This window comes from Lactuca saligna, chromosome 9 (assembly GCF_052625555.1).
Source record: "Lactuca saligna cultivar CGN05327 chromosome 9, ASM5262555v1, whole genome shotgun sequence".
NCBI classification, from domain to species: domain Eukaryota; kingdom Viridiplantae; phylum Streptophyta; class Magnoliopsida; order Asterales; family Asteraceae; genus Lactuca; species Lactuca saligna.
In genome coordinates, this window is record NC_136425.1 from 49160900 (window position 1) to 49186395 (window position 25496).

At 35.6% G+C, this 25496-nt stretch overlaps 3 protein-coding genes across 4 annotated transcripts; all 3 read left to right on the forward strand.

Moving 5' to 3' along the window:
• The first annotated feature begins 6111 nt into the window (after positions 1 to 6111).
• On the forward strand, positions 6112 to 13927 carry YAK1 (YAK1-like protein 1). The gene is made up of 17 exons (XM_078972801.1): positions 6112 to 6899; positions 7047 to 7246; positions 7327 to 7480; positions 7563 to 7672; positions 7760 to 7829; positions 7919 to 8001; positions 8110 to 8188; positions 8262 to 8425; positions 8493 to 8643; positions 11501 to 11615; positions 11711 to 11793; positions 11886 to 11960; positions 12047 to 12121; positions 12200 to 12975; positions 13057 to 13185; positions 13274 to 13533; positions 13630 to 13927. Exons 1-17 carry the CDS (start codon positions 6744 to 6746, stop codon positions 13707 to 13709), a joined length of 2760 nt encoding a protein of 919 aa, XP_078828927.1. The 5' UTR covers positions 6112 to 6743; the 3' UTR covers positions 13710 to 13927.
• A 2268-nt stretch (positions 13928 to 16195) lies between these two features.
• Positions 16196 to 18883, forward strand: LOC145017564 (maltose excess protein 1-like, chloroplastic). Its single transcript, XM_078975572.1, has 9 exons — positions 16196 to 16615; positions 16720 to 16878; positions 16959 to 17249; positions 17325 to 17414; positions 17500 to 17601; positions 17695 to 17813; positions 17940 to 18002; positions 18108 to 18169; positions 18461 to 18883. Exons 1-9 carry the CDS (start codon positions 16343 to 16345, stop codon positions 18541 to 18543), a joined length of 1242 nt encoding a protein of 413 aa, XP_078831698.1. The 5' UTR covers positions 16196 to 16342; the 3' UTR covers positions 18544 to 18883.
• Positions 18884 to 20190: 1307 nt separating this feature from the next.
• LOC145017818 (GPCR-type G protein 1) lies at positions 20191 to 23698 on the forward strand. 2 transcript variants are annotated; one of them, XM_078975772.1, is made up of 13 exons: positions 20196 to 20629; positions 21111 to 21211; positions 21322 to 21429; positions 21525 to 21645; positions 21771 to 21900; positions 22018 to 22096; positions 22205 to 22293; positions 22428 to 22520; positions 22639 to 22665; positions 22770 to 22856; positions 22934 to 23005; positions 23097 to 23227; positions 23313 to 23698. In XM_078975772.1, exons 1-13 carry the CDS (start codon positions 20415 to 20417, stop codon positions 23464 to 23466), a joined length of 1407 nt encoding a protein of 468 aa, XP_078831898.1. In that variant the 5' UTR covers positions 20196 to 20414; the 3' UTR covers positions 23467 to 23698. The 2 variants fall into 2 exon arrangements, with proteins under 2 accessions (XP_078831899.1, XP_078831898.1); XM_078975773.1 differs by lacking the exon at positions 23313 to 23698 and having other exon boundaries at positions 20191 to 20629; positions 23110 to 23223.
• The last annotated feature ends 1798 nt before the right edge of the window (positions 23699 to 25496 follow it).

The following is a 25496-nucleotide window of genomic DNA, read 5'->3' on the forward strand; positions in this document are numbered from 1 at the left end:
ATATCCACATATAGGTATTTCCATGCTCTACAACTTTCATTTAGGCTCTGTCGGCTATTGTGACTTTATTTTTAAAGTTATATTTTTAACAGACCGGGACATAAAAAGTCCGTTAAAAATTCATAACTCTTCATCTGACATCCGTTTTTCGTCTGTCTTTTTGCCGTTGCACTACTATCAATAAGATCTTCGATTTTCGTTTAGGTTGCTTCGGCTAAAAATCACTCAATCAAAAATTCGAGTTTCGGGCTGCATACTGCTATACCAAATCTTAGAAAATTCATATCTTCCTCATACGAAGTCAGATTTTGACATTCTTTTTATACACGCTATCGGTTTAACGAATAATACGACTTTCATTTAGGTCGCTAAGGCTAAAAATCACTTTATCGTAACCTCACTTTTTACGTCACAAAACGTTATGCCGGTTCTGTCACGAAACTTCGACAGGTCATAAATTCTTCGTTATAACTTGAATTTCGTTATTCTTTATATCTCCGGAATCCTTGTTTCAACCACTACAACTTTCTTTATAGATATCGGGTTTATCTAACATTTATTTTCAACGCTTAATTTTATTCTTAACTTATTAAATCATAATAATTAAGCAATAAACACAATAATCAAATAACACACCTTTATTATTTCAAAATAAGTTACAAAGGGCTTGATTGACCTTGAAATTTTCTAGTATTCGAACACGTGGGTTGGGGAGAATAACTGGATGAGGTAGAGGAAGTGAAGTATGATTTCCAGTCTCGTTAATGCACGACAAAGGTATTAATATTTCACCTTGATCGCCATGTGGGATATCATCTTCATTAGGAAAGTTTTTTCCAGAATGATAAAGAACCATAGTTGTCAGAACTAGACATCTATAAGGGAGAGATTCAAGTGAATTGATTTAAGTCCTTAATATAACACCCAAATGAAATACTAAGGCTAGGACCCAACATAATAATTTACAATTTGGAAGAGGGATGTCGTAATCCAATTGTAAACTATTTGAAGGTAGGTAAATGACGATTTACCAATTTCCACCATGAAAAACGAAATTGAACATTAGGTTTTAAATGAATTAAAATTCCTAGATCTTTTGAGATTCATTGAACTTTTCAATGACATGTTTAATCTCAATTATTCCCTTCAAGTTTGTGATAGGATACCGAAGATCACAAACAAGGTGTGAATAACTATGCAAATTGGCTTGATACTATCGATGTCATTTATCACCTAATAAATGTGCTGGTTAACCACACACGCTCCATTGATCAACGATAATTTACGAGAAATCCATTGTCATCCTACATTAGTCCTATATTAGTGCGTCGGTTAACCACACAAGCTCCACTAACGACTAATAAGGTACAATGTGCAATTTCATGGGTTAGCATCAAATCCACATTTTTTCTAAAGTAACTAAGATTGAGAATTTATAAAACATTTAGTTACTTTATAATTATCATTATACTTTTAATGAGAATTAATATCCTATCCTACCCATTCTGCTAACGACCCTTAATCAATTAAGAAAGTGGTGAGTGAGAGTGGATACCCATTAAACCACCATTTTATAGGCAATATCCTTAACCCCCCCCCCCCCCCCCCCCCCCTTTTTTTTTTTAGATTGGCTTCGTGAATGTGGCCTACTAACGGTAAGACTGACTTGTATTATATATATATATATATAATATTATAATATTATAATATATAATAGTATAATGGTGTATTTTAAACTTTTAAAATACTAGATGGTTTAATCTATTAATAAATTATACTCTTAATTTAATTAAACTCAAACTATGTCATTATGGAATTATCAATTCTCTTTTAATTAATCACTTTAATAAAGTTCATAAGGTGTAATTTGAACTATTCAAAAACAACAAGGTTCTAAATATAAAAAATTCAAAATTAAAAACTATTTAATTAATTTTTTTAGTTATGAACCCAAGAGTTGCACCTTTTAATTATAAGAGTTTTAGAAATCAATGTTTCATAATTTGAGACTTTTCAAATACCAAAACTTGAGGGAAATTTTGTAACTCTTGAAAACCTTTTGAGTTACAAACTTGACAAGATGACAAGATTTGTAACTCCACAAAAAAAAACTTTTTGAGTTCCAAAACTTGATAGCAAGTTTTGTAACTCCTAAAACAATTAGATCAAATTTTAGAACCAATAAAATAATCATAGTTTTATCTTTTACAAATTTGGCTTAATGCATCTTTTAAAGCAAGCTAATTTCAAATCAAAATATTACTAACAATTAGCTTATCATATAAACTAGTAATAATTTCATGATTTGACAATTTATCTTTTAATTGGATGGGATAACCATTACCATATCAGAAAAAACAGGTTTTGTGATACAAAACAGTTTAAGGTAATGATCTAAATCCAATTCTGGCAAAAAAAACCCGAAAAACTGCCAACATACTGCTGAACTCGTCGAGTCAGATAATGGACTCGTTGAATTCATGATGAACCTGTCAAGTTCATGAGTGGACTCATCGAGTTCACCCTAGCAGAGTGCAAAAATTCATTTTTTAGCTTTGAACAATTCACCAATGTAAATATATAACAAAAAATATCAATGACTTTGATACCATTGTTGGGTTTTGTATACTACAACACTCATATGGTGGACATACAACCCTAATGCTTTATATCTAAGTTTTCTCTAGTTATACATGCAATAAAATATCCAAAGCATGAAGCCTAAAACTAGCATACAATTTGATATTTGAATCATAAAATAGATTAGATTATTACCTCTTTTTGTAGCTTGATGTATTTGGCCTTTAAGAACTTAACATTTCAAATGTGATGGATCAAACAAGCCACAAACACCATGAACAAAGGAGCGATTTGAGAGAGAGTTTCTAGGCACCAAAATTCGGCTATAGCATTTCAAGATCACTAGTGTGTCAATTTTGTGCATAAAGGGGTTACAAATATAATGTAGAATCCAAGAGTCATACGTAACCCTAATTCTTACACTTAGGCTTATGATCTATAACTCATATGGACTAACTCTTTATGGATTCTTACATAAACTTATCCCATCATGGATCAATAACCCAAACCATATGTATCACTAATTTACACAATTAGTCCTTGTTAATTTAATTAATCTCTTCTGATCACTAATTAATTCCAAATTAATTATTGATCAATATTAATTAAATAATATGATTTCTAAATTAATATATTATACTTATATTATATTAATAAATCATAAATAACCTTTTTCTCAAATATCCATCCTATTAAATTGTCCCGGTGAAGGCAACCCGAAATGGACTATGCTACTCTCGGGTAGGTACATACCAATTACAGTTATGGGATTAAACACCTAATCCAACATTTGTCTGTTAAGTGGGTGTTGATTTGCACGAGTTGCTCTGGATACTCCATGTTTATCTGGCATTGATCTGTGGAACATCCCTCCTTGGACTTATTTGGCGCGTGCATGAGTTATGGGGCAACTATGATTTGGTGGTAATGTTGTGCTCTGGTGTTTGTGGAGAGGACCGCCGCCGATCCCTGGCGCGTGCTGAATTTAATGATGACATGCATCGTCGATGGTACAAGATGTAGTAAAGTGATTGCTGAGCGTCTAAGCAGAACATTGTGTTATGCTGGGTGTCAGATCATAGAGAATTCGAATGTCCTTGTGATTCGGTCCCTTTTGTCGTGGCTGACCAACGTTAAGGGCAACCAAATAATTCTTAGTAGCCATAAGCTATGCCCAGTGAATCATACTCATGGTCCACCGGATGAGGGTCGGAGACCCTCCTTGCACGTGTCAGGTAGCTTCCGAAAGCAGTGCTCATAAAGTATATCAGAGCAACTACCATTGTCAATGTATATTCGGTGGACCTTTGTGTTATGAATGAATCCTGATATGAGGAGTGGGTTTCATGGATCCCAATTTGATGGTCTGGGATGACTACTCAAGAAACTGATGTTAAGTAGGTTTCTCTAGAGTGCCTAGATCTCATTTTTCTGCGTGGTGAGGTGCGTTTCTCTTAAGAGAGTTAGAGATAGTGAATACCTCAGTGCCATCATACGAATTCGTCCGCAAAAGATTGGGATGTGATATCACCATCTGAGGTGATGAGACATCCGATGACAATTACCGGAAATTGCTCTGGAGCACTGGTTCTACTGTTCTTATCGTAATTGGCAGGATCTGTGTCATCATCACCTGGAGTGGTTCGTGCATTATGAACAGAGCTTCTGCTGCCATCCCAGATACTGTTGGGCTTAGATCCCCCTTATCCAGGGAACCAACATTGTCTATTGGCTGTATCACTCCGAGGATACGTCCGAATCACAGAAGAACCGTTAGAGGACAACCGAGTGTTCTCCCGGGACATCGCTCCGACAATCAAGTTAGTTTAGGGTGAGAGAGAAATCTTAGGGTTATCTACGTGAGAAAGAAGATGGATCTCTCCCTTGAGACGAAAGAGATCCTTTTATATCTGTTACTAAGGGATCGTGGGGAGCGTCTCTTGTGAGCGTGATACGTGGCCTCCTCTTACTGGGAGAGCTATTCACGCTAACTAACCGCCAGGTAACGTTAGTTTTGGGCATCACTCGGGCTATTTGTAGCTTTCTCATTGGTTGTGAGTGCATGAGGAGATCACATGGGATATTCTTCCCTTGTGACGAGAAATGAGCTGTCGCTACGGCTTTGGCTCTTTGAGGCCAAGACCGGGTCTCAGCCAAGGCAGTAATGTCTCTGTTCTATTTAACGTGGCCGTTAGGTAACATTAACAGGAGTACACTCAAACTTCAAGGAAAAAAAAAATTGGACCAAAAGCTCAAAAAAGACATAAAACAAGTTGCAGAGAAACAAGGAGCAAGGTTGAGACTTTATACCTCCACAAGGTCTGAAATGTGATGAAGATGTTGGATCTAAGCTGGAACCAAACTAAACAACCACAAGATGAGCTTCTTCTTCCTTCAAACTTCACAAAAATGGCTTCACACACTAAAAATACACACAAATAGGCTAGGGTTCAGGTGAGGATCGATTTCAAAGGATGGATGTTGCTAAATGAGGCAGTCCTATTAGTTGGTGCCCTTAAATATGGTACAAACCCGAAGAATTACGGTTTGCACCAAAAATGGCTGCCACACCGTGGACCGTCAAGCTATGCGTTCTTAATCGGACAATTGCCACGTCGTGGAGCCTTAGCCACCACGTCAACCCACTGACAATTTTCACAAATAATAATTAGAATAATTAACTCTGGAAAAAAATATTACTTGGAAAATGGATGTTACAATATGTTCTTCACCTTTATTGACTTTATCTGCAAAGATTTCTCAGTATACATCCATGAAGCATACAAACAACAAGGATATTTTTTTTTTCTGTACTTCTACCACATATATCAAGTAGGCTGGTAGATTCACATTTCTCAAAACTAAGAGGACATCCATTAGCTACAATATAATTTTTCATTGTGATATGCTCTAATGCTTATCTCCAAGTTTTGTTTTCATGTGATTCCACTTTCGTTTAGGAAAAGTATAAAAAAGAAATCGCGTTGCAGCTCATTACCACCAACATGATACACCACATAGATGTAAGGGGGGCAGTGTTCCTCTCGTGGTAACGTCGTTGAGGTGGGTACACGTTGGTAATAACGAACCTTAACTGCATCATACCGAACAATTTTATCCAATCTAAATGATCTTAAAATGACTTTAAAAATGAACATCCAAACAACCTCATAATATATTTAATGTCTATGCTAATAAGACATGATAATTATTATAATTAAAGAAAATTATCAAAGTATTGATTTGGTAATAAATTGGTTTTTAGATAAGCATCATTACTAGGTATTAAATGTAATTTCATCGAATTTGAGTTTAAACTCAGATTTATCCTTATTTTATTTGGAAGATAAGTATCACGTATCGAAGGTTTGTCTATTATGTCTTTGTTAGAAAGTAAACCCCAATTAAACACCGTCATCGTTAAATACATTGTTGGTAAAGTAGAGGGTTCAGACTGTGTAACCGACAAAAGTATAAGGCTGTTTCTTGCAATTGTTTCAAAGATGTAATCCAGTAATATACCGGAGATTATCATTATACGTTCGACAGCGGCGGTGCTCGTGACTCGTGAGCGAAGACAGATAAAACTCAAAAACCTTTTTCTTTTTCCTTTTCTTTTAATTGGAGGTGCCGACGATGTCTTTGTGAAATCAATCTTTTAATCTTTTCCTAGAAACCCAAATACACACACATTTGATTTTCGCAAGATTGTTCCTTTCCGTCCTTTGTTGGTACCCCTTTGATTCTATTCTCGATCCTCTATCCGATATTAGTAATCACAATAGTTTATTTCTTGAATTTCCCGATCATCCTCTCCGATTATCAATCTATTTCCTCCGGCTTGTGTCTGGATTTCGAAAAAAGAAGGGAGCCAATTTGATTATCAAAGAAAGTGTGGTTCTTGTTCCTGTTCTTGTTATTTGACGACTGATTTCGGGTTATTACTTTGATGGATCTGAAACTGCTGCTTTGTTTATGACCGCTGTGGGGTTTTAGCAATGATAATGGGATTGCAGTCTTCCGGTAAATTACTTCAATTTGCTGGAAGATTAAGACATTCGACGACGGGGCAGCAGCAATCGAACCTCCGCTGATGCTTTAATTATTTATGATATTCATTCAATTTCTAGAATATTTCGGTGGTGGATTGTGGCGGAGCACTGATGGATGAGGTCAACACTACTTGCACCGTGACAGCAGATGATAGCTTATCATCCGCTTCAGCATCAGTTCCATGGAGTCCTAGACAGCTTGTTTTCCGACCTTATGCGCCAAGTGATGCAAAGTCACAGAATTTGCGTGTTCTCGTTAAACGACCTGTGAGTTCCTTCTTTTTACCCATCAAAATCAAAATCTTTCCTTTGCACTGTTTATCAGATGATGATTATGTGAACTAAAGTCCTTGACAATTGACAATTGACAATTGACGAAGGAGACTGACTGTTATATTCTCTATTATTTTGCAGTTGGTATCAAGATTAACCAAGGATATAGTTGACACATACAGAATATGCAACCCGCAGTTCAGTTATTCAGATGAATTAAACCCAAAAAGGTTTCTGACAACCCCATCTGCTGGAGTACTCAATGATGGCTATGATAATGAAAATTCAGACCTTATTCTTACTGTGAACTTTGCCTTGGTTAATTTAGACACTCACAGAAGGTTAATTGCTTACTATTTGTATTGAAAAGAAAAGGATCATCCATCTCAGTCCCAGATATAATTTTTTTAATGATATTCAGATATATTGTAAAAGACATACTCGGGCAAGGGACATTCGGGCAGGTTGCTAAATGTTGGGTTGCTGAGCTGGACCGTTTTGTTGCAGTGAAGGTTATAAAAAATCAACCTGCTTACTATCAGCAGGCATTGGTTGAAGTTTCCATACTGACAACAGTAAGTGTTCTTCTGTTTGTGGCTAGGGTTTGAACTTTGAATTAGAAATTTAGAATGCTAATTTTCTTTTTTACTTTTTCAGTTAAATAAAAAGTTTGACCCTGAGGATAAGCATCATATTGTTCGTATTTATGATTACTTTGTATACCAGCGACATCTTTGCATTGCTTTTGAACTGCTTGATTCGAATCTGTAAGTTCTTTTGTGTCATACACATCATCTTCATCTTCTATGGGCTATTCATTGATCTGAACTTTGTGTACTGTGGTTTTATATCAGGTATGAGCTTATAAAGCTAAATCACTTTCGGGGATTATCATTGAGCATTGTGCAACTATTCTCAAAGCAGGTTTAAAATTGTTTTGGAGTGCCCCTGTAGTTTAATAGTATTTCTCTTCCATCTGTTCCTCATTCAATAATTGATCATTTTTGTACTAGATTTTATACGGTTTAGCTCTGATGAAAGATGCTGCTATTATCCATTGTGATTTAAAACCTGAGAACATTCTCTTATGCACCAGGTGAGTTGTTCCTCTTCCTCTTTCAATAATTGATCATTTTTGTACTACATTTTATATGAATTTTGAGCTTATTTGCTCCCACTATTTCTGTTTATTGTTTGTTGCCAGTGTGAAACCAGCAGCGATCAAAATTATTGACTTCGGATCAGCATGCATGGAAGATCACACTGTTTACTCCTATATCCAGGTTTTTATAAACTTGCTTGCTTAAATATTGTTAGGTTGATGAACACTTTTCTGAATGATACCTTTTTTTGCAGAGTCGATACTACAGATCACCTGAAGTTCTTCTTGGATATCAGTATACAACTGCCATTGACATGTGGTCATTTGGATGCATAGTTGCTGAACTATTTCTTGGCCTACCACTTTTTCCAGGAGCATCAGAATTTGATCTTCTTAGGAGGATGATAAAGATACTCGGGTATGCTCCTGTTTTCTTTTGGTATCAAGTTTTGATCCGCATGTTCTTATTTGTTTTCTCTATCCAGGGAACAACCACCTGATTATGTACTTAAAGAGGCAAAGAACACTAGCAAATTCTTCAAGTGTGTAGGAAGTGTCAGCCATGAAGAGACTAGTCAGATTTCTTCTTGTGGAAGGAGTGTATACCAAGCTTTAAATGAAGAAGAATATGAAGCTGTAAGTGTTCATTTTAGTTTTGCCACATGACACTATAATATATTGCTTAAGTTGTTACTTGTTAGTTACATTCATGATATTGGCACTTGAGTGTAGATTTCTCCTAATTTTGGGCGTGTCAGTATGAATGAAAAAAGGGTTATATAGGCAGGAACACGTAGCTATTTAGAAGCACTTGATCAATTTCCATCATATATTGCAAGATAACAGATGAAATTTAATTGGGATCCTGGATCTTCTTATTGCAATTACCTGAAATGTAAATTCTAAAGGGCATGATTGACATCTAATTTTAGTAAAGATTGGAATATATGGTCCAGGGAAAAGGATGCATTATATGTTGGATAAGAACTTTAGGTTAATGAGGCCAATGCTGACATTGGAGAGTTTCACAAGCTTAGTGTAAATGCGTAAGCATCTACCATTGTCTATGTCTCATGGGTGTTATGGATTCCATGATTTTCTAGTCTTATTCATGAGCAAGCTATAAATTGCAGCAGGATGACAATAATCTAGCCTAGCCAAGAATAAGATGCCCTTTCGTGACCTTGCTAAGTAATCAAGACTCCTCTTAAGGTCTTTGGTTTTGGAACTCATTGTGAATTAAAATTTTTGGAGCAACAATTTCTTGAGTATGATCACTAGCAATAACAATTTACATAGAATTCTAGCACACTATCTTTCCGTTTCTTTGATGGTAGAATGAATATCTAGTAGTCATGTGAAGTTCGGATCATCCTAAACGTTTTTAGAGTTGGGGAAAATGAAAAATGCAAGAATCAAGGTGTCTGCTTTAACTTTTAAAGGAAATGTTGTAAGCAATATACGTTGGAAGAGGAGTTGTAAAGCAATAATCTTGGAGTTTGTTGTATGTAAACCTTTTCCTCATGAATTATAGGAAGAAATGCATTCTTGATATCAAGATGATATGATGGATTATAGGTTAATCTATAATAAACGGTTGTAGAGACATACAGTATATATGCTTGAGGTTCCACTATAATCTTATCCTTAGGGATATCCCGATGGTGTGTCATGTCTGAAGGTATACATTTCCTCATGCATGGCTTCCTTCCATATATAGGACGATCTAGAGCCTTAGGAAAATACCAAATAATATGAGGAACAAGGTACTGTATGCGATCACTAGGCTTAACAACATAATTATGCTTTTCTTTCCGATAAGCACTTAAAATATTAAATATGAAAATATGAGTGATAGGAGGCATGCTAGGAGTAGGCAGTTTTGTGGATTCTTTGCTCTACGTTAGCACTCCATTTTCTTTAATGGTGAATCTTTTGACTTCTTCAAGGTGTGAGATGCCCGAGGCAAGGTGAAACACTGAGTGGGTAAGTGGGATCAAGTTTACCAGAGGCGCAAAACGACAACAGGGGTTGTTTAGTAATTTATAACGAGAAACTAAATAACCTCCTACTTTCTTCATACTTATCTTCCTACCCATGTGAAATGATGACACGTGTATATAATATTATTAATTTTATTAAAATATAACACGCGTCACCATTTCACATGGGTAGGAACATAAGTAGGAAGAAAAGGTAAGAGGATATTTAATTTCTCATTTATAATTATTCTAATATCTTTATTATTTAGTTTAGTTGATTGACTTGATTCTGGTTTCCTTCTACAAGTATAGTTTCCTTTTATCAGTTTAGGAGAGTCAATAAATAGGATTAGGGACAGCTCTAAGAAAGCAGGCAAAGTTTTGTGAGTTGTTTTCTTTTGTTTGGACTTTAGAGATCCCCTAAGTCTTGAATATCAGGCACCTATCGTTTGTTTTTAAGCTTTAAGTTATAAGTAACCGAGTTTGTCAATTTGGTTCTATCAAAGACCTCTTATTTATGTTCATTGGGAATAGCAACATACTTTGAAAAATTAGGCATTTCAATCTAAAGCTTGTTGTGTGAATCCGAGTTCGTCTCTTTGTCATTCAAATCACACAACTAAATAGAACTCATAAAGTGTATTCACTTGTCTTTAAGTGGACAAATATGTAATAAGTAAACGTCACTATTCCCAAATCCCAATAGAAGATGCCATTCTAAAAGCTCTTTGGCAAACTCTTAAACTTCTATATCTCCTCCCGTCACTTAGCTTTTAGCACTTGGGACACATCAAAATAGTAAGTCATGCTGGAAAGCCTAGTAAAAAACATAGGGGTTGACTCGTATAAGATATAAATAACTAAAATCTTTGAAACTTGTAAATAGGGAAGTGATGTAATAAGAACTCTTTAAATAAATATACTCCTGCATGGTATATAACACTTTACACTCTTGTGATAAACTCTTTAAAAACCGTGAGTCCTAGAGAATCACACAGAAGGATATATGTAAGTATCATAATGCAGATGTAGCGCGTAGGAATAAAAGTATTTCACTCTAGGGGATGTAATCATAGAATAAAAGTATTCCTTTTCATCCTTGTTATGCAAGTGTTTGATTTCATAATGTAGGAAGCATCGGGAACAATGGTTAGTTATCACCATATATGCAAGATGATATTTGAATTCTTCTGTTCTTTTTTCCTATTGGGAACTTTCACTCTACAAGTTTTGGTCAGATTTGGCCTTCTTCTCAATTTCAGCAAATGCTTGATTTTCCTATCTAATGTGCAATGAGCTAAACAGAAGGCTATCCTCCAATGCATCTTTCTTTCACCTTTGGTTTCCACTAGGCTTGACGACAAGAATATTTTTTTCTCCCTTTTTTACATTTTCCCCAAAAAGATTGTTGAGAATATATCTTATGATACCAGTGTCTTTCTTTTGTTTCAGTAGCTACTATGAGTACTTATGGCTGTATTTTGATTCATTATGTTTCTCTTTTCCTTCAGAGAGAGTTGAAGAAACCATCAATTGGAAAGGAGTACTTCAATCACATGAATCTTGAAACAATTGTCAAAAAGTATCCTTACAGAAAAAATCTACAAGAAGAAGATTTGGCTAAAGGTTATCCCAATCTCCTTAAATCTCTTACACTCACTATTCTCACCAAATCTTTTAAACTATATCTGATCATCATATTTACAACAAACAAACCACAGAAAGTCAAATACGACTAGCACTCATTGATTTCTTGAGGGGACTCGTAGAATTCGATCCAGCCAAACGATGGTCACCTTTGCAGGTTGTTATTATATACCAATTTTTGTTCACATATCAAACAAATCTTCATTTATTAAGAAATTTAATTGGTAACACTTTATATAATTGTTGCAGGCTTCTAAACATCCCTTTGTAACCGGTGAACCTTTTACTTGCCCTTATACACCTGCTCCCGAAACTCCTCGTGTGGTAACTAATCCTTTTATTTTATTATTATTATTTTTATTGTATCTCTTTAGTATCTTTTTTTGTATATTTTCTGTTTTGCAATGTAGCCCGTTTCTCATAACATGAAGGTTGACCATCATCCAGCTGGCGGTCATTGGTTTGCTGCAGGTCTCTCTCCTAACGTGAGCACTTCTGCTTCTTAACTCCATGTCACTAATTTGACCTTTTTACCCTTTGTAACCAGTTTAAAATTCATGTAGGTTCTAGGTGGAAACCGAGTGGCAATGTATAACAACTCTCATTTTCAAGTAATGCCATACGCACACGGGGGTAATTTCGGAAGTTTAGGAAGTCATGGCAGTTACAACGATGGTAATTTACTCGGAAGTAGTTATGGTAGTTACGGGGACAACAGTAACAACATGGTCACGTATTATTCCCCCGTGGGCCCATCAGCCATGAACAACTATGCTCAAGGACACGCCCCGGTTCTTGGAAGTAGCCCGGATGCTAGAAGAAGAATCATGCAAATCCCACATGGAAACGGGTTCGGGTTCAGCCCGGCCCAAGGGAATTTTGCACCCATGTCACTCGGAACCAGCCCATCACAATTCACCCCGCCCTATTCCCAGGTTACAAGCGGGTCCCCCGGGCATTATGGGCCTAGTTCACCAGCTAGAGGGAATCACGGATCGCCTCTTGGAAAGGGAACTGGGATTCCATCCGGGAATCAGATGAATAGAAGAAAACCGTGGGGGTATTCCGGGAGTTTACAAACTCAGGAAACAACATCGACTCCTCATTGGCAAGGACACGGACAAGGACAAGGACAAGGACAAGGACAGTTTCCTGATGTTAGTTCGTCCATTGAGAGTTCGCCACCTGTCATGGGTCGTTCTTCAATGCATCATCTACAACCGAATTTAAATTCTCAAAACCGGAAGCAACAACAGAGAAGTAGTGGGAATCATAAACAGTTTAAGTCTGAAGCTAGCACTTCGCTTCCTGATCCCGGGGATTGGGATCCTAACTACAGGTAATAATGATTGAGGGTGTTAACGTCTTTTTTTGTAAATGATTTTAGACAGTTTTTATTATGAGAAACTTGTGTTTCCAGTGACGAGTTGCTTCTTCAAGATGATAGTTCAGATGTGAACAACATGACAGTGGAATTCAGTAAGAGTATGCATCTTAATCAAGAATCATTTGTTGGGGCTGGGAGATTCAATCAGATGTCAACACAACGGTAATTAGTGATTCCGGTTCAACTTATCATTTCATGAAAAACAAATTGTGAGTGATTGAGATGTTTTTATGGCTTATTATAATTATAGGCCAATTCAAGGATTCCCACATGGAGAAGGCTCATCCCAAGACATATATGTTCACCCCATGATGACACCTTCCCATTTAATGCCTTCTCATTTCTCACAATTTTCACCGAGTCGATTGGGCCAGCAGCCCGTTCAACGGTTCAATCACGGAAGGTCAATGGGAATCCGCGGGGCGGAATGGAATCATGTAAAACAGGCTCCTCTTTCCAATTTCAATTCCGGAGGTCCTCGTTCCCTTGGAAGCAGCAGTGCACCATGGGGTATTGTTCTTGCTACTTGATCCGATTTTGACTTTTTTGCTTTTATTAAAGTTATACATTGAATTGAAGTCTGGAATTGTGATTCCTTTTTTGTAGGGCGTAGGGGAAACCATCCGATTGCTGCCGATATTCTGCCATCTTCACATGGAGGAAATGAATATGGAAGGATTGCTTGAGGTTGAGGGTGGTGGAAATGGAATTTGAAACTATATATAGAATGAATTTGTCTACTGTTGGCATGATAACTGTTAGTTGAAGTTATGTTGGATGTGCATTCATAGTGATTCTTTAAGTATGGATTATGAAACCTGGTTTCTTCCTATTTCTTTTATTTGTTGGCATGCTGGGATAGTCCTCAATTGTTATTTGTTTGTTTGTTTGTTTGTTTGTTTAATTGGTTGATTTACTTTTGAAGAATAGTGGTTGGTCAATGTGCTCTTTGCTTAGATGAGCAATTTGTGTCGGATCTTGGATCCTTCGTTTGTGGATCCAAGAAAGTCCATTAGTCAAATGGTTGGGGTAAGTGTGCCCAATGCCCATGGCACATGGATGTCTTTGAGTCTTTAAATTTGTAACCAGTTCTTTTACCAACACTTTTCTTTTATAGATTAAAGGGTTTAATATAAGATGATATAAAATGTTCTTTGCTTTTTTATAAATTAACGCAACCTACATTGTAATCATCTAATGTAAAAGTTGCTTTTATAAATTTTCGTTTACTGTTTTAGGCAATTTCTTATCATTTAGGACTTAAGGTTTGTTATTAAAATGGCTAAATGAAAGTGTGTTGCATTAATTGATTAAATAATAAAGATTTCCTTTTTTTTTTTACTATATGACCCTAGATTAAATCAAGTTATGCATGTTACTTGGCTAAATTTAAATGTACTAAAAAACAAGAATGTCGCAATGGTTATAGTGGTAAAATAAGGTGCGGTGGTGAACTTGGTTTTATGGTTTTTTAGTTCTATCGGTTTGAGCCTTTGAGGAGTATGCTTTACATTCTAAATGAGTGTTTTAAGTGCTAGTGATCTACGACCATAAGGAATGGAAAAAAAAAAAAAAAAAAAACCATGTTACCACCTTATTAAGGCAAGATACTTAAAGTAGAGGGTGGTCACATGAGTGTCGTGTGACAAGTCTTGTTGATAGTAAAGGAAGAGTTCTATACAGTAGCAGTTAAGTTGGTCATGGTATTGTAGCACAAGAATGAAGATACTTTTGGTAGAATATTATTGGATATGCTTGGATATTATATCGAATGTGGCAATCTACAATAAGTTGGGAGTTATTTAGATCACAAAATAATTGAAGGAAATAATATTGTGGTGCAATGGACATGTCCAAATGAGACAATTATGGACTACTTAAAGATAACAAATATTATATGGTTGGCAATTATGGGCTACTTAAAGATGACAAACATTATATGGTTGACTAGATGATAAGGAGAGTCGAATCAATAAAGAATTGTTAAGATAATTTAAAGTTATAGATTATAGTGTTGATATATTCTCAGGATATGATTTTATATAAAAGAGACAATGAACATATAAATAGTATAGTAATATAGATCTTAACAAGAGTCGGTGGTAATTATAGTAGATAATAACTTTTTTTTTTTTTTTTTTTGTAGAGATAAAAATACATTTCCTTTTAGCAATTTAAAATTTGTGGTATTAGTATATTCGGAGAAAAAAAAGGTGTTTATTCAATGATTCTCTAAGGCTACTAGGAGTACCGGTGTTATAACCGTGCGTGAACGGCATGATGCACGTGAACACCGCCCCCGGGTGGCGTTATTGTGTGTTGTGGCTCTATCTACACTTGACCACACTTAACTCTCTCTCATATGTATAAACATTTATATACATTGTACAAGTATAGAAAAATGATGCGGAGTAGTGATCATTTCTTAGAAAAGTGATTGTGAAGTGTTAGTAACGTAGTGATGCACATGGACACCACTCCTAGGTGATGTTATTGCGTGTGGTGTTATTGATCGTGGTTCTATAAGCTTGTGTCTAACTCCTATCTCTCTCTCAAAAGCACAAACATTAACGAACATTGTACAAGTATAAAAAAATGATGTGGAGTAGTGGTCATTTTCTAGATGAGCGACTGAGTGGTAAGAAAGTGATAGTGATGTGACAATGATGTGATAACATTTTTGGAATGGTGGTGTGATGACCACTCTTGATAACCTAATATGAACTTAAATGACTTTGTGTATTATTTGTACGATGTGATTTTATTAGATATATTTCATTCATACATATATTAATTACTAATCTACTTATTTATTATTACTATTTTCAATATTAATATTCGAATTCATATATTATGATTTTTTTTTCTAATTTTTGTATAAGTTGTTAGTTCAACCAAGTTGGTTTGTAGAATTTTTAACCGAACTTAATTGAACTCAATTTGCATTATAAATGCATAAAACTCAACTAAACTCATATTCTTATTTTGTTGTAGATTCAAATTATGCTCAAATTTTCATTAGTAGTTTAATCTAGTAGTTTCAAATCAAACTAAACCAAGATTAAGAGACCCAAATATGGGGTTTTGAGTTCAAAGTCGGTTGGTTTGAATTCTGTTACAAATTGCAATCATAAACTTCACAAATTCAAATAAAAGAAATCAACTTATAACCAAATATGGGTGCGATTTTATGATGCACAGCCATATGTAAACTGGGACCAATTCCAATTCCCTCCCAACCCATCATCGTCTATCGCACAGATCGACCATCTTTCTCTCTCCACACACCCTCACTTTGCCATTTGCCAACCTGTTAACAATGACGGTAGGTTGTGTAGCGGCTCTGGGTGGCGCTCCACCCCTTCCACCGTCAACTCCGACCAGGTATTCCTGTAATAATGGCGGGGGTTTTCTTCGTCTTACCTTTCCTCCCTTAAAAAGATCACCTTTTTGCACTCTGAAACTGGGTGCCACTTCTTCTTCTTCAATCAATCCCTCGTTTCAAGTGAAAAGACGAATAATCAGACCCAACCCCGCTCTAGATTCCGACATCCCTAATCCTGTTGACCAAGAAGACAATGAGCAAGAGGAGGTATGAACAAAAGATTTCTGCTTTTGATCAATTTGTCGTCATTTCTCTCTGTTTCTTTGAGTAATTCAAACTTGTTTGTAACTTTGTTTCAATGGTGTTCAAAGGCAAGCAAGAAGCAGTTACAGCAATGGGATTCCCTGACAGCAAAGTTCGCCGGAGCTGCAAATGTCCCTTTTTTGTTGCTCCAATTGCCTCAAATCGTACTCAATGCTCGTAATCTTCTCGCTGGAAACAATTCTGCCCTTTTCGCAGTTCCATGGCTGGTATCTATTCCTGTAATTCCCTCATCTTTCCATTTACTATCATTCCCTTTTCTTCACCGGTGAATGTCAAATGGTGGCAGGGAATGTTTACTGGACTTCTTGGAAACCTTTCGCTGCTATCTTACTTTGCAAAGAAAAGGGAAACGGAGGTGGTGGTGGTTCAGACTTTGGGAGTCGTATCAACATATGCAGTCATCACTCAACTCGCCATGGCTGGATCCATGCCTCTACCACAGTTTGCTGCTACTTCCGGTGTAGTCGCTTGTGGTCTCCTCATCAATTTCTTGTATTACTTTAAGTTGCTCAACCACAGGATCTGGAACTTATGGGAGGACTTCATTACTGTTGCTGGCCTCTCTGCACTTCCACAAGTAATAATACATCTGTAGTTTTCTTCTCTTTCCTAGTGGAAAACAACTGCTATATGAATTTCCCAATTTATGCAGGTTATGTGGTCAACTTTTGTACCCTATGTTCCAAACAGTATCTTGCCAGGAATCATATCTTTTATGATCTCTGTGGTTGCTGTCGTCATGGTGAGCTTTAGCTATGACTTACTGTTACTTCACTTTTTGAGGATTTTAAGATAGTTCTTCAAAGTTTCATACCATATATTTGCAGGCTCGGATTGGTAAACTTCCAGAAAAAGCAACCAAATTTGTTGGATCAGTATCTGGATGGACTGCTACACTCCTTTTCATGTGGATGCCTGTTGCTCAAATGGTACTACATATCATGCTTGTGAATTTAATACACTTGTGTATATATAAGATTGCAAATTGGTTGGTTATTTGACATGAGTTTTCCAACTTACAGTGGACAAACTTCTTGAATCCTGATAACATCAGAGGTTTGTCATCTTTCTCTATGCTGCTTGCCATGACAGGAAATGGACTTTTGATCCCTCGTGCACTTTTTGTCAAGGATCTCATGTGGTATACTTACTTTTGCATCATCATGATTGAATAGGCTAATCTACCCTGTAAATCATACTAATTCTTGTGAGATAATCGTTTGATTAAAGTTAGCATAGTTATTTAATGTTTAATGAATGTATGCAGGTTCACAGGTTCATGCTGGGCATCTTTCTTCTATGGATGGGGAAACCTTATATGCATGTACTTGTAAGGCTTTTTCTTGTTGATGCTTATCTGTAAAATACATAATATTTAAATTTTAACCATTTTCAGCTAGTTTTGTGATACTTATAACTGTGAATACGGATTTAGGTGTGCAAGTATCAGCAAGGAGTTCTTCTTGGCTTCAACGGTTGGCTTGTTTCTTTGGATAGGTTTGCCTTTCAAATCCTTTTGTTGCATGTTAGTATTATTAAGTGGGTATTCTTAAAATCATTATTGTGACTTCAAAAAACGTTGCTATTGTTTGTTAAAAGATGCTATTACATTGCTATTATGGCTGTTAATAAAGTACATTGCATTCATTGGTAAAAAGATTAAAGTATGTTGCTATTCGTTGCAATTTGCACTACATTTATCTTCAGTAATCAGTTTCCTTGCAGCAACTCGTCAAAACCAGAATTTTTTGATAGTCAGTTATGAAAACCTTTCTTTTTTCATGTCAGGTTTTGCACTATGGAATGACAGCAAGGCGTATGGATTCAGTTCCCCAGTGACATCTGTAAAGGTGCTGTTTTTGGGATCATAGAGGATAAAACATTCACACCCAAGTGAATAATGTGCACGTGCTTCAAATCTTGTGTGGAGATTTTTGGAAAAGTGGATGATGTATTTTGCCAATTTGCCATGGCATCAAAAGGCATAACATGCAAAATGTCTCTTCTCTGGCTCATAAGATGGCCACTGGTCTGAGTCAATCAAAGAACTCAGACCTGGCATACTGATTACTGATCTTCAAGGAGGAAGCATAGTGTAGATAGTTTTAGCATTAATACAATGTGTAAAGTTTATAGGGTTGTTATTCCACATGTAACCTTAACTCTTACTATGATCAATGTCAAGTTTTGGATACCAGTGTGTTCTGTTTCTTTACTTGGTGTTTATATATATATATATATATTTATATATTGAAATTTACCTCAAAAAGGACACTTGAACTTAAGCATAGGGTGTGATGTTAATACACTTCATTGACCACGTTAATGCACTTCTATTTTCTGATATTAATGCACTTCATTGACCACGTTAGTGTTACATTGATAGACTCTTTCTGCTTTTGTGAGTGTAGTCAATAAGCCTAACTGATATGATATACATCTGAATTTATTCTAATTGGCAACAGTTGCATTGCTTTATAGAGGTACCATTGGAACATTGTTGATGTTGATTGTTGCATTGCTTTCTAATTGGCAACGGTTGAAATTTTGACCAAAGGTGCTACATTTTGAGTATGATATTTTGACCAAAATTGAAATATAATTTATCACATTAGGACCAAATATTTTGAAAGGATGAGAAAGAAGAAAACAGATCAGTAAATATAATTTATGATATTTTAAACCTAAACCAGAATGGATTGTAAAATGATATTAGGGTAAATATGATATGTTGAAAGTTTATGAAGGCTATAGATAATATTTTATCTTAATGATAATTGGTAAATTTTTCATTAATTACACAAATGAATTATTGGTTACAAATAATACAAACTAACCTCGATGCTAATTAATCCCGAACAATGTCAATGCCATGGGGAGATGAGTTACATGGCAACATGTTTGTACATTACAATAAATATGCACTTAATATCTTGACTTTCAGTTTGGACCAAGCTGACCCATGATTTAACTATATATTAAATATTAGAGGGCGTTTAGGATTGCTTTTAAAATAACTTTTTGACTTTTAGCTTTTTAAAAAAGTTAAAAAATTCAAAAGATGTTTGGAAATTAAAAAAAGCTTTTGAAAATAACTTTTTGTCAACAAGAAAAAAAAACTTTTTAAAAGTCATCAAATTGTATCTTTTTGTGACTTTTGCTTTTTAAAAAGTATAAAACATTCAAAAGTTAAAAAATTTCATCCAAACATTTTTTAAAACTAACTTTTAACTTTTACTCCTTAAAAAACTTAAAAAAAAAAGAACTTTTATAAAAAAGAACTTTTAACTTTGAAAAAAAATCTCAAACACCACCTACTTAGATCAAGCTAGAGCTTTCACATGATGAAGATCAAGTGGGAGTCGGAGGCTTGAGCTTTTGAAAGGTTATGCCTGAGCTTTTTGTATTATTTTAGACATAAAAGTAAAATGATTTTATAATAGCTAATAATAATAAAATAGTTTTACTTATATACTAAATTCTTCCAAATTAATAAGTTTAAGTTCAACTGTTCAACCTTCAAAAATACTTCTACCTTTTTCTTGCGGCCAATCATAGAGCGCCACATCAGCCATGAGTTGCATCGGCCGGGAAAGTAAATGGAAGCGTAAAACCACTTGAGCAGAGGCCAGAGGCGGTACACAGCACACTGACACAGGGAGCAGGCACCGGCATGATCGATCGACGGTGAAGATTCCGATTTCGACTCCGATAATTTAGTATTATAAGAAATTAGATCTGGATGGGTTGGGGAAGGGCGATTTACGAAGGAGTCGTGGTGGTTGGTTCTCTTTCGCTGCTTGCCTGGGCGGGTCTCTGGTTTTTGAACCGGAGACTATACAAGGAGTACGAAGAAAAACGGGCGCTGGTTCAGATCATCTTCAGTGTTGTTTTCGCCTTCTCCTGCAACCTCTTCGAGCTTGTCCTTTTTGAGATCATCCCTATCCTCTCCAAAGAGTATGTTCATCTTTCTACCACTTTTTCTAGTTGTTTTTCATCTCCAGTTTATACAGTCTGTTATTTTATATGCTGCTTTTGTTGATGCATTTTCTTATTTGTCTACACAATGAAGAAAAAAGCTTCCCGAGGACGAATCCCCCAAATGTTAAAATGTGTGGTGGATAGACGATAGGAACAGCTTGAAATTGGAAGTTCCATTTATGTGTTTCATTTGATCATGAGTAGTGTCAGTTCATAACTGCAATAGTTCTAAACTTATTCAACAAGAAAATGTCCTTACAGAATGTTATTTCACTTGATCTTGAGGAAGTTAATTCCTTTGTTTAGGGTTACTTCCTAGTTTCCTCTTTGATATTCATTCAATGATATTCCAGTACTTACATAACTGGCAACATTTACAGTCTTGATTATGACTCTAATGGTGCTGCAGGTAAGACCACATTTTATAGAAAATCTGATATTTTTCTATTCCTTGTAGGGCGAGATGGATAAACTGGAAGGTGGATTTATTTTGCTTGATTACATTACTGGTTTTCATGTTGCCTTATTATCACTGTTACTTGATGCTTTGCAAAAGTGGTATGTATACTTAAGAACACATGTATATGCCCGATATTCTTAAGCAACTGCAACTGTGTTGATATCAGATCCACAAGTGTTATTCACTTAATCTTAATTATGTGTGTCAGGTGTGAGGAAGAGGCGAGCTGCAACTGGAGCTGTTTTATTCTTGTTTGCATTTCTGTATGCTTTTTGGCGATTGGGAATCCATTTTCCCATGCCTTCACCTGATAAAGGTTTAAATCTATGCTACTTGCTTTGATATTTCCCTTCACCACATTTCCATTTAGGGTTCTACCTATTGACATCTAATTGTAATGCATCTACTCAGGATTTTTCACCATTCCACAGCTTGTTAGTAGAATTGGAGTAATTGGTGTGACTGTCATGGCTGTCTTATCTGGTTTTGGAGCTGTGAATTTGCCATACAGTTATTTATCTCTCTTCATTAGGTAAGATGACAATGAAATTATAAGATTCCAATCAATGTACAAAGACAAAATTCTTTAAAAACTCATCAAGTGTGAAGTGTGAACCTACTTTCTGATATTATTATTTACTTCCTTCATTGTGGAAGAGAAATTGAAGAAATAGAAATCAAGGCTTTGGAAAGACAATTGATGCAGTCAATTGAGACAAGTATTGGAAAGAAAAAGAAAATCATTCTCAGCCAAATGGAAATGGAGCGAGTTCAAGGACAAGAAGAGGTTTGATTACCTTGCATCATCAATCATTCAAAGCTATTATCTGTATAAAGTACATCCCTCTTTAAATGAAATGTGATTTCTTAATGATAACCTGTTGTACTAAAATGTTTGTTGCAGAGTTATAAGGCAGGGTCCTTTTTCAAACGGATTGTTGGAACAGTTGTGCGTTCTGTGCAAGATGACCAAAAGGAACAAGGTTAGAATGAATCCCAATTTCCATCAGCAATGATATAGCCTCTCTTGAAAAATATTAACATCAAGGTGAATGTATTATTATTATTATTATTATTTTTTGTTGTTGAAGATATTAGAGGCATGGAATCAGAGGTACAAGCCTTAGAAGAGCTCTCAAAACAGCTTTTCTTGGAAATCTATGAGCTACGCCAAGCTAAGGTATTTTTTTAATTGTTATAATTCCCTTTTCTAATTACTTATATTTGTACCTTGCAATTATCATTTTTCTCCTTTTTGTTTTTTTGGGTACTTGAGTTTATAATATCTTAAATCTTATTTGGCAACACTATTAGGAAGCTGCTGCATATTCTCGCACATGGAAGGGTCATTTGCAAAACCTACTTGGCTATGCATGCTCAGTATACTGTGTGTATAAAATGATAAAGGTATCAATACATGCACTCTAAGGACATGGTGTATAACTATATATGCACATAGTTTTACATCACTAACTTGTATAAAGTTTATGTGTGTCATCTGATTGTTCCAATTGTTTTTTTGCAGTCTTTGCAAAGTGTTGTATTCAAGGAGGTGCATTGTTTTTATCCTATTACTTCTTTTAATAAAGACTTTGTAATTTGTATTACATTTTCTGTTTTGGTATTCATCTAGTAAGGTTCTCTTCTATTTCACAGGCTGGATCAGTTGATCCTGTGACTAGGACAATCAGCATATTCTTGCAGTTTTTCGACATAGGCATTGATGCAGCATTGTTGTCACAGGTTCTTATTATTATAAATAATAATTACTAAAACAAAATCATGATTCTTTAAATCTAACATGTCTTGTAACAAAACAGTATATATCCCTCTTATTCATCGGAATGCTGGTTGTGATATCTGTTCGTGGATTCTTGAATAATCTAATGAAGGTAACCCTAGTTCCTCATTTTTTCCGTTTTATTCCTAGCCTTGAAATTGTTTTTTAAGTTGTTTTTTTTTTTTTTTTTATTGTATATGCAGTTCTTCTTTGCAGTTTCTCGAGTTGGTAGTGGATCTTCAAGCAATGTTGTGCTTTTCCTATCTGAAATCATGGGGATGTATTTTGTATCTTCTATTCTTCTGATTAGAAAAAGCCTAGCAAATGAATACAGGTATCAAAATTCAAAATACATTTGGTAATGTCAACCCATTTATTATTGATAATGAAATGAAATTCTTTTTTTATAAATTTTACAGAGTAATCATTACAGATGTTTTGGGTGGAGACATTCAGTTTGATTTCTACCATCGATGGTTTGATGCAATTTTTGTGGCAAGTGCTTTCTTGTCTCTGCTTTTGCTCTCTGCACATTACACATCGCGTCAAGCTGAGAAACACCCGATCGATTGATTGAATTTGTAAACTGAAAAAAAAAGCGTGCATTAAATGTGTTGTAGTTGATAACACGATTGTCATCTATTATGTTTTTGCACCAACCTCAAAAGAAATATATACAAACAAAACAATAGATACATTTGTTATGGTTTAGTCTCGATCAGTTTTGTACCATGATTAATGGAGGATGACTTGAGAGTTTGTTTACCTTAGGTTATAATGTTATTGAATTGTGTTAGTTGTTTCATCCTGGTGGTGTTTGCCAACGGTTTTTTTTTTTGGGTATGAGGATGATTGCTTCAATCGTTAACCGCTTTGACACGAAACAAAATGAATTTTCTGAAAGTCTTAAGACGATGTAACCTAACTTGTTCTAGGTCATGAACCAAAATGCTTTTCATGGGCATAACTCTTTTTAAAAATAACATTATCAATGTCCTCATATTTAGCCTTGGCCTAGACAATTTTACTTGAGTTTTTTTTTTATACAAGAATATCATTTTTATCATTTTATATCAATTTATTGATTACTAACCTTAACATAGCAACAAAACATATAACATCATGACATTTATTATAACTTATTATTCAATTTTGATATTTCATTGAATACCCCTAGATCTTGATTTAATTGAGTACTATTGGGAAACGATTGTGTTGAACTCAAACTGAGGAATTAGTAAACTTTTTGAAAGAAAATAGTTTTTCTAAAAATGTTTTTACTAAGAAAAGGGGTGTGACGTGTGCAATCAATCGATCCCAAGTAAGTATTTCCCAAAATACTCATACATGTGTTATGCTTATTGTTTTAGTGTGTATATATATATACACATATATATATATATATATATATATATATATATATATATATATATATATATATATATATATATATATATATAAAAGAATCACATGCTAAACTAGAGCTAATGATTTGCTCAAGATTACATAATAGAATGCTAAGACAGATGCATGTGCATGTCTGTTGATTAAGCTTTTGGAACAACATGTGATAACCATCAAATTCTGGTCAATTCAAAGTCAAATAAAGTCAACAAGTCAAACCGGTCAGCTCAACTGACCCTTGTGTACTTGGACTTACGTTCAGTATTTACTAAACAACCCACTATTCTAATAAGAGAACATAAATCGAAAAGTACGTACAACTAGATCTCTTTAACCTAAAAATTGTAGTACGTGGCGAGCCAAACCGATAAAACAATGATGCATACTCATCGGGAGGGTGTAAGATCCTTAAACGAGGCTTAACAGGGTTTACAAACCATGCATTTCGATGCCGGACACTCACAACTGTCCCACACGGAACCTCTCTCAATTGTTTTCACTCTATCTCTCTCTATGTCAAATCTCTCCCTAAGCTCTCCAAGTATGTGAAATCTCCCTCTAATATCTCTCTGTATTAGAAATCTTTCCAAGAATGTCAAATCTCTCCCAAATCTCTCCAAGTATGTGAAACCTCTCTCAAATATCTCCTTGTATGAGAAATCTCTCCAAGAATGTCAAATCCTTCCCAAATCTCTCCAAGTGTGAGAAATCTCTCTAAAAAGTTTCCCTTAACTTTTTGGAATCATTCGGGTCATTCCGACCCTTAACCGGGTCAAAAACGGCTCAAAACGGGGCGAAAACGAGAAAAATAGGCTTTAGGAACCGAAACCAAGAGAGAAGCTTCTTAGGACCCGAAAGTCCTCTTAGGGACTGAGAACAAGAGGAACCGAAACCTCCTGAGCCGAAGGTCCTCTCAGGGCCGAACCTCGCCCAGGAGGAATCGAAACCGAGAGTAAGAACCGAAACCGAAAGTAAGAACCGAACCCGAGAGCAAGGAACCGAAAGTACTGTTCACCCGAACCGGAGGTACTGTTCACCCGAACCGAAAGTACTGTTCACTACTGTTCACTACAGTTCGCTCGGTTCTGACCTTCTCGCCTTTTATCGCCGAACCGAGCCTCGGTCTCTGATCTCTATTCTCTCGCTCGGTCTCTGATCTCCGCTCCTCGCCTCTCTGTCTCTTCCCTTCTCTCGCTCTG

What these genes read in the sequence shown, in the direction of transcription:
- LOC145017564 (XM_078975572.1), top strand. Translation starts at nt 16,343, where the DNA reads ATGACGGTAGGTTGTGTAGCGGCTCTGGGTGGCGCTCCACCCCTTCCA. An exon ending in CTGTGGTTGCTGTCGTCATG is followed by an intron (nt 17,415 to 17,499) that starts GTGAGCTTTAGC and finishes ATATATTTGCAG; the next exon opens with GCTCGGATTGGTAAACTTCC. An exon ending in TGGCTTGTTTCTTTGGATAG is followed by an intron (nt 18,170 to 18,460) that starts GTTTGCCTTTCA and finishes TTTTCATGTCAG; the next exon opens with GTTTTGCACTATGGAATGAC.
- LOC145017818 (XM_078975772.1), top strand. Translation starts at nt 20,415, where the DNA reads ATGGGTTGGGGAAGGGCGATTTACGAAGGAGTCGTGGTGGTTGGTTCT. An exon ending in ATGAGCTACGCCAAGCTAAG is followed by an intron (nt 22,294 to 22,427) that starts GTATTTTTTTAA and finishes CAACACTATTAG; the next exon opens with GAAGCTGCTGCATATTCTCG. An exon ending in GTGTGTATAAAATGATAAAG is followed by an intron (nt 22,521 to 22,638) that starts GTATCAATACAT and finishes GTTTTTTTGCAG; the next exon opens with TCTTTGCAAAGTGTTGTATT.
- YAK1 (XM_078972801.1), top strand. Translation starts at nt 6,744, where the DNA reads ATGGATGAGGTCAACACTACTTGCACCGTGACAGCAGATGATAGCTTA. An exon ending in GAACTGCTTGATTCGAATCT is followed by an intron (nt 7,673 to 7,759) that starts GTAAGTTCTTTT and finishes GTTTTATATCAG; the next exon opens with GTATGAGCTTATAAAGCTAA. An exon ending in AGAAGAAGATTTGGCTAAAG is followed by an intron (nt 11,616 to 11,710) that starts GTTATCCCAATC and finishes AACAAACCACAG; the next exon opens with AAAGTCAAATACGACTAGCA.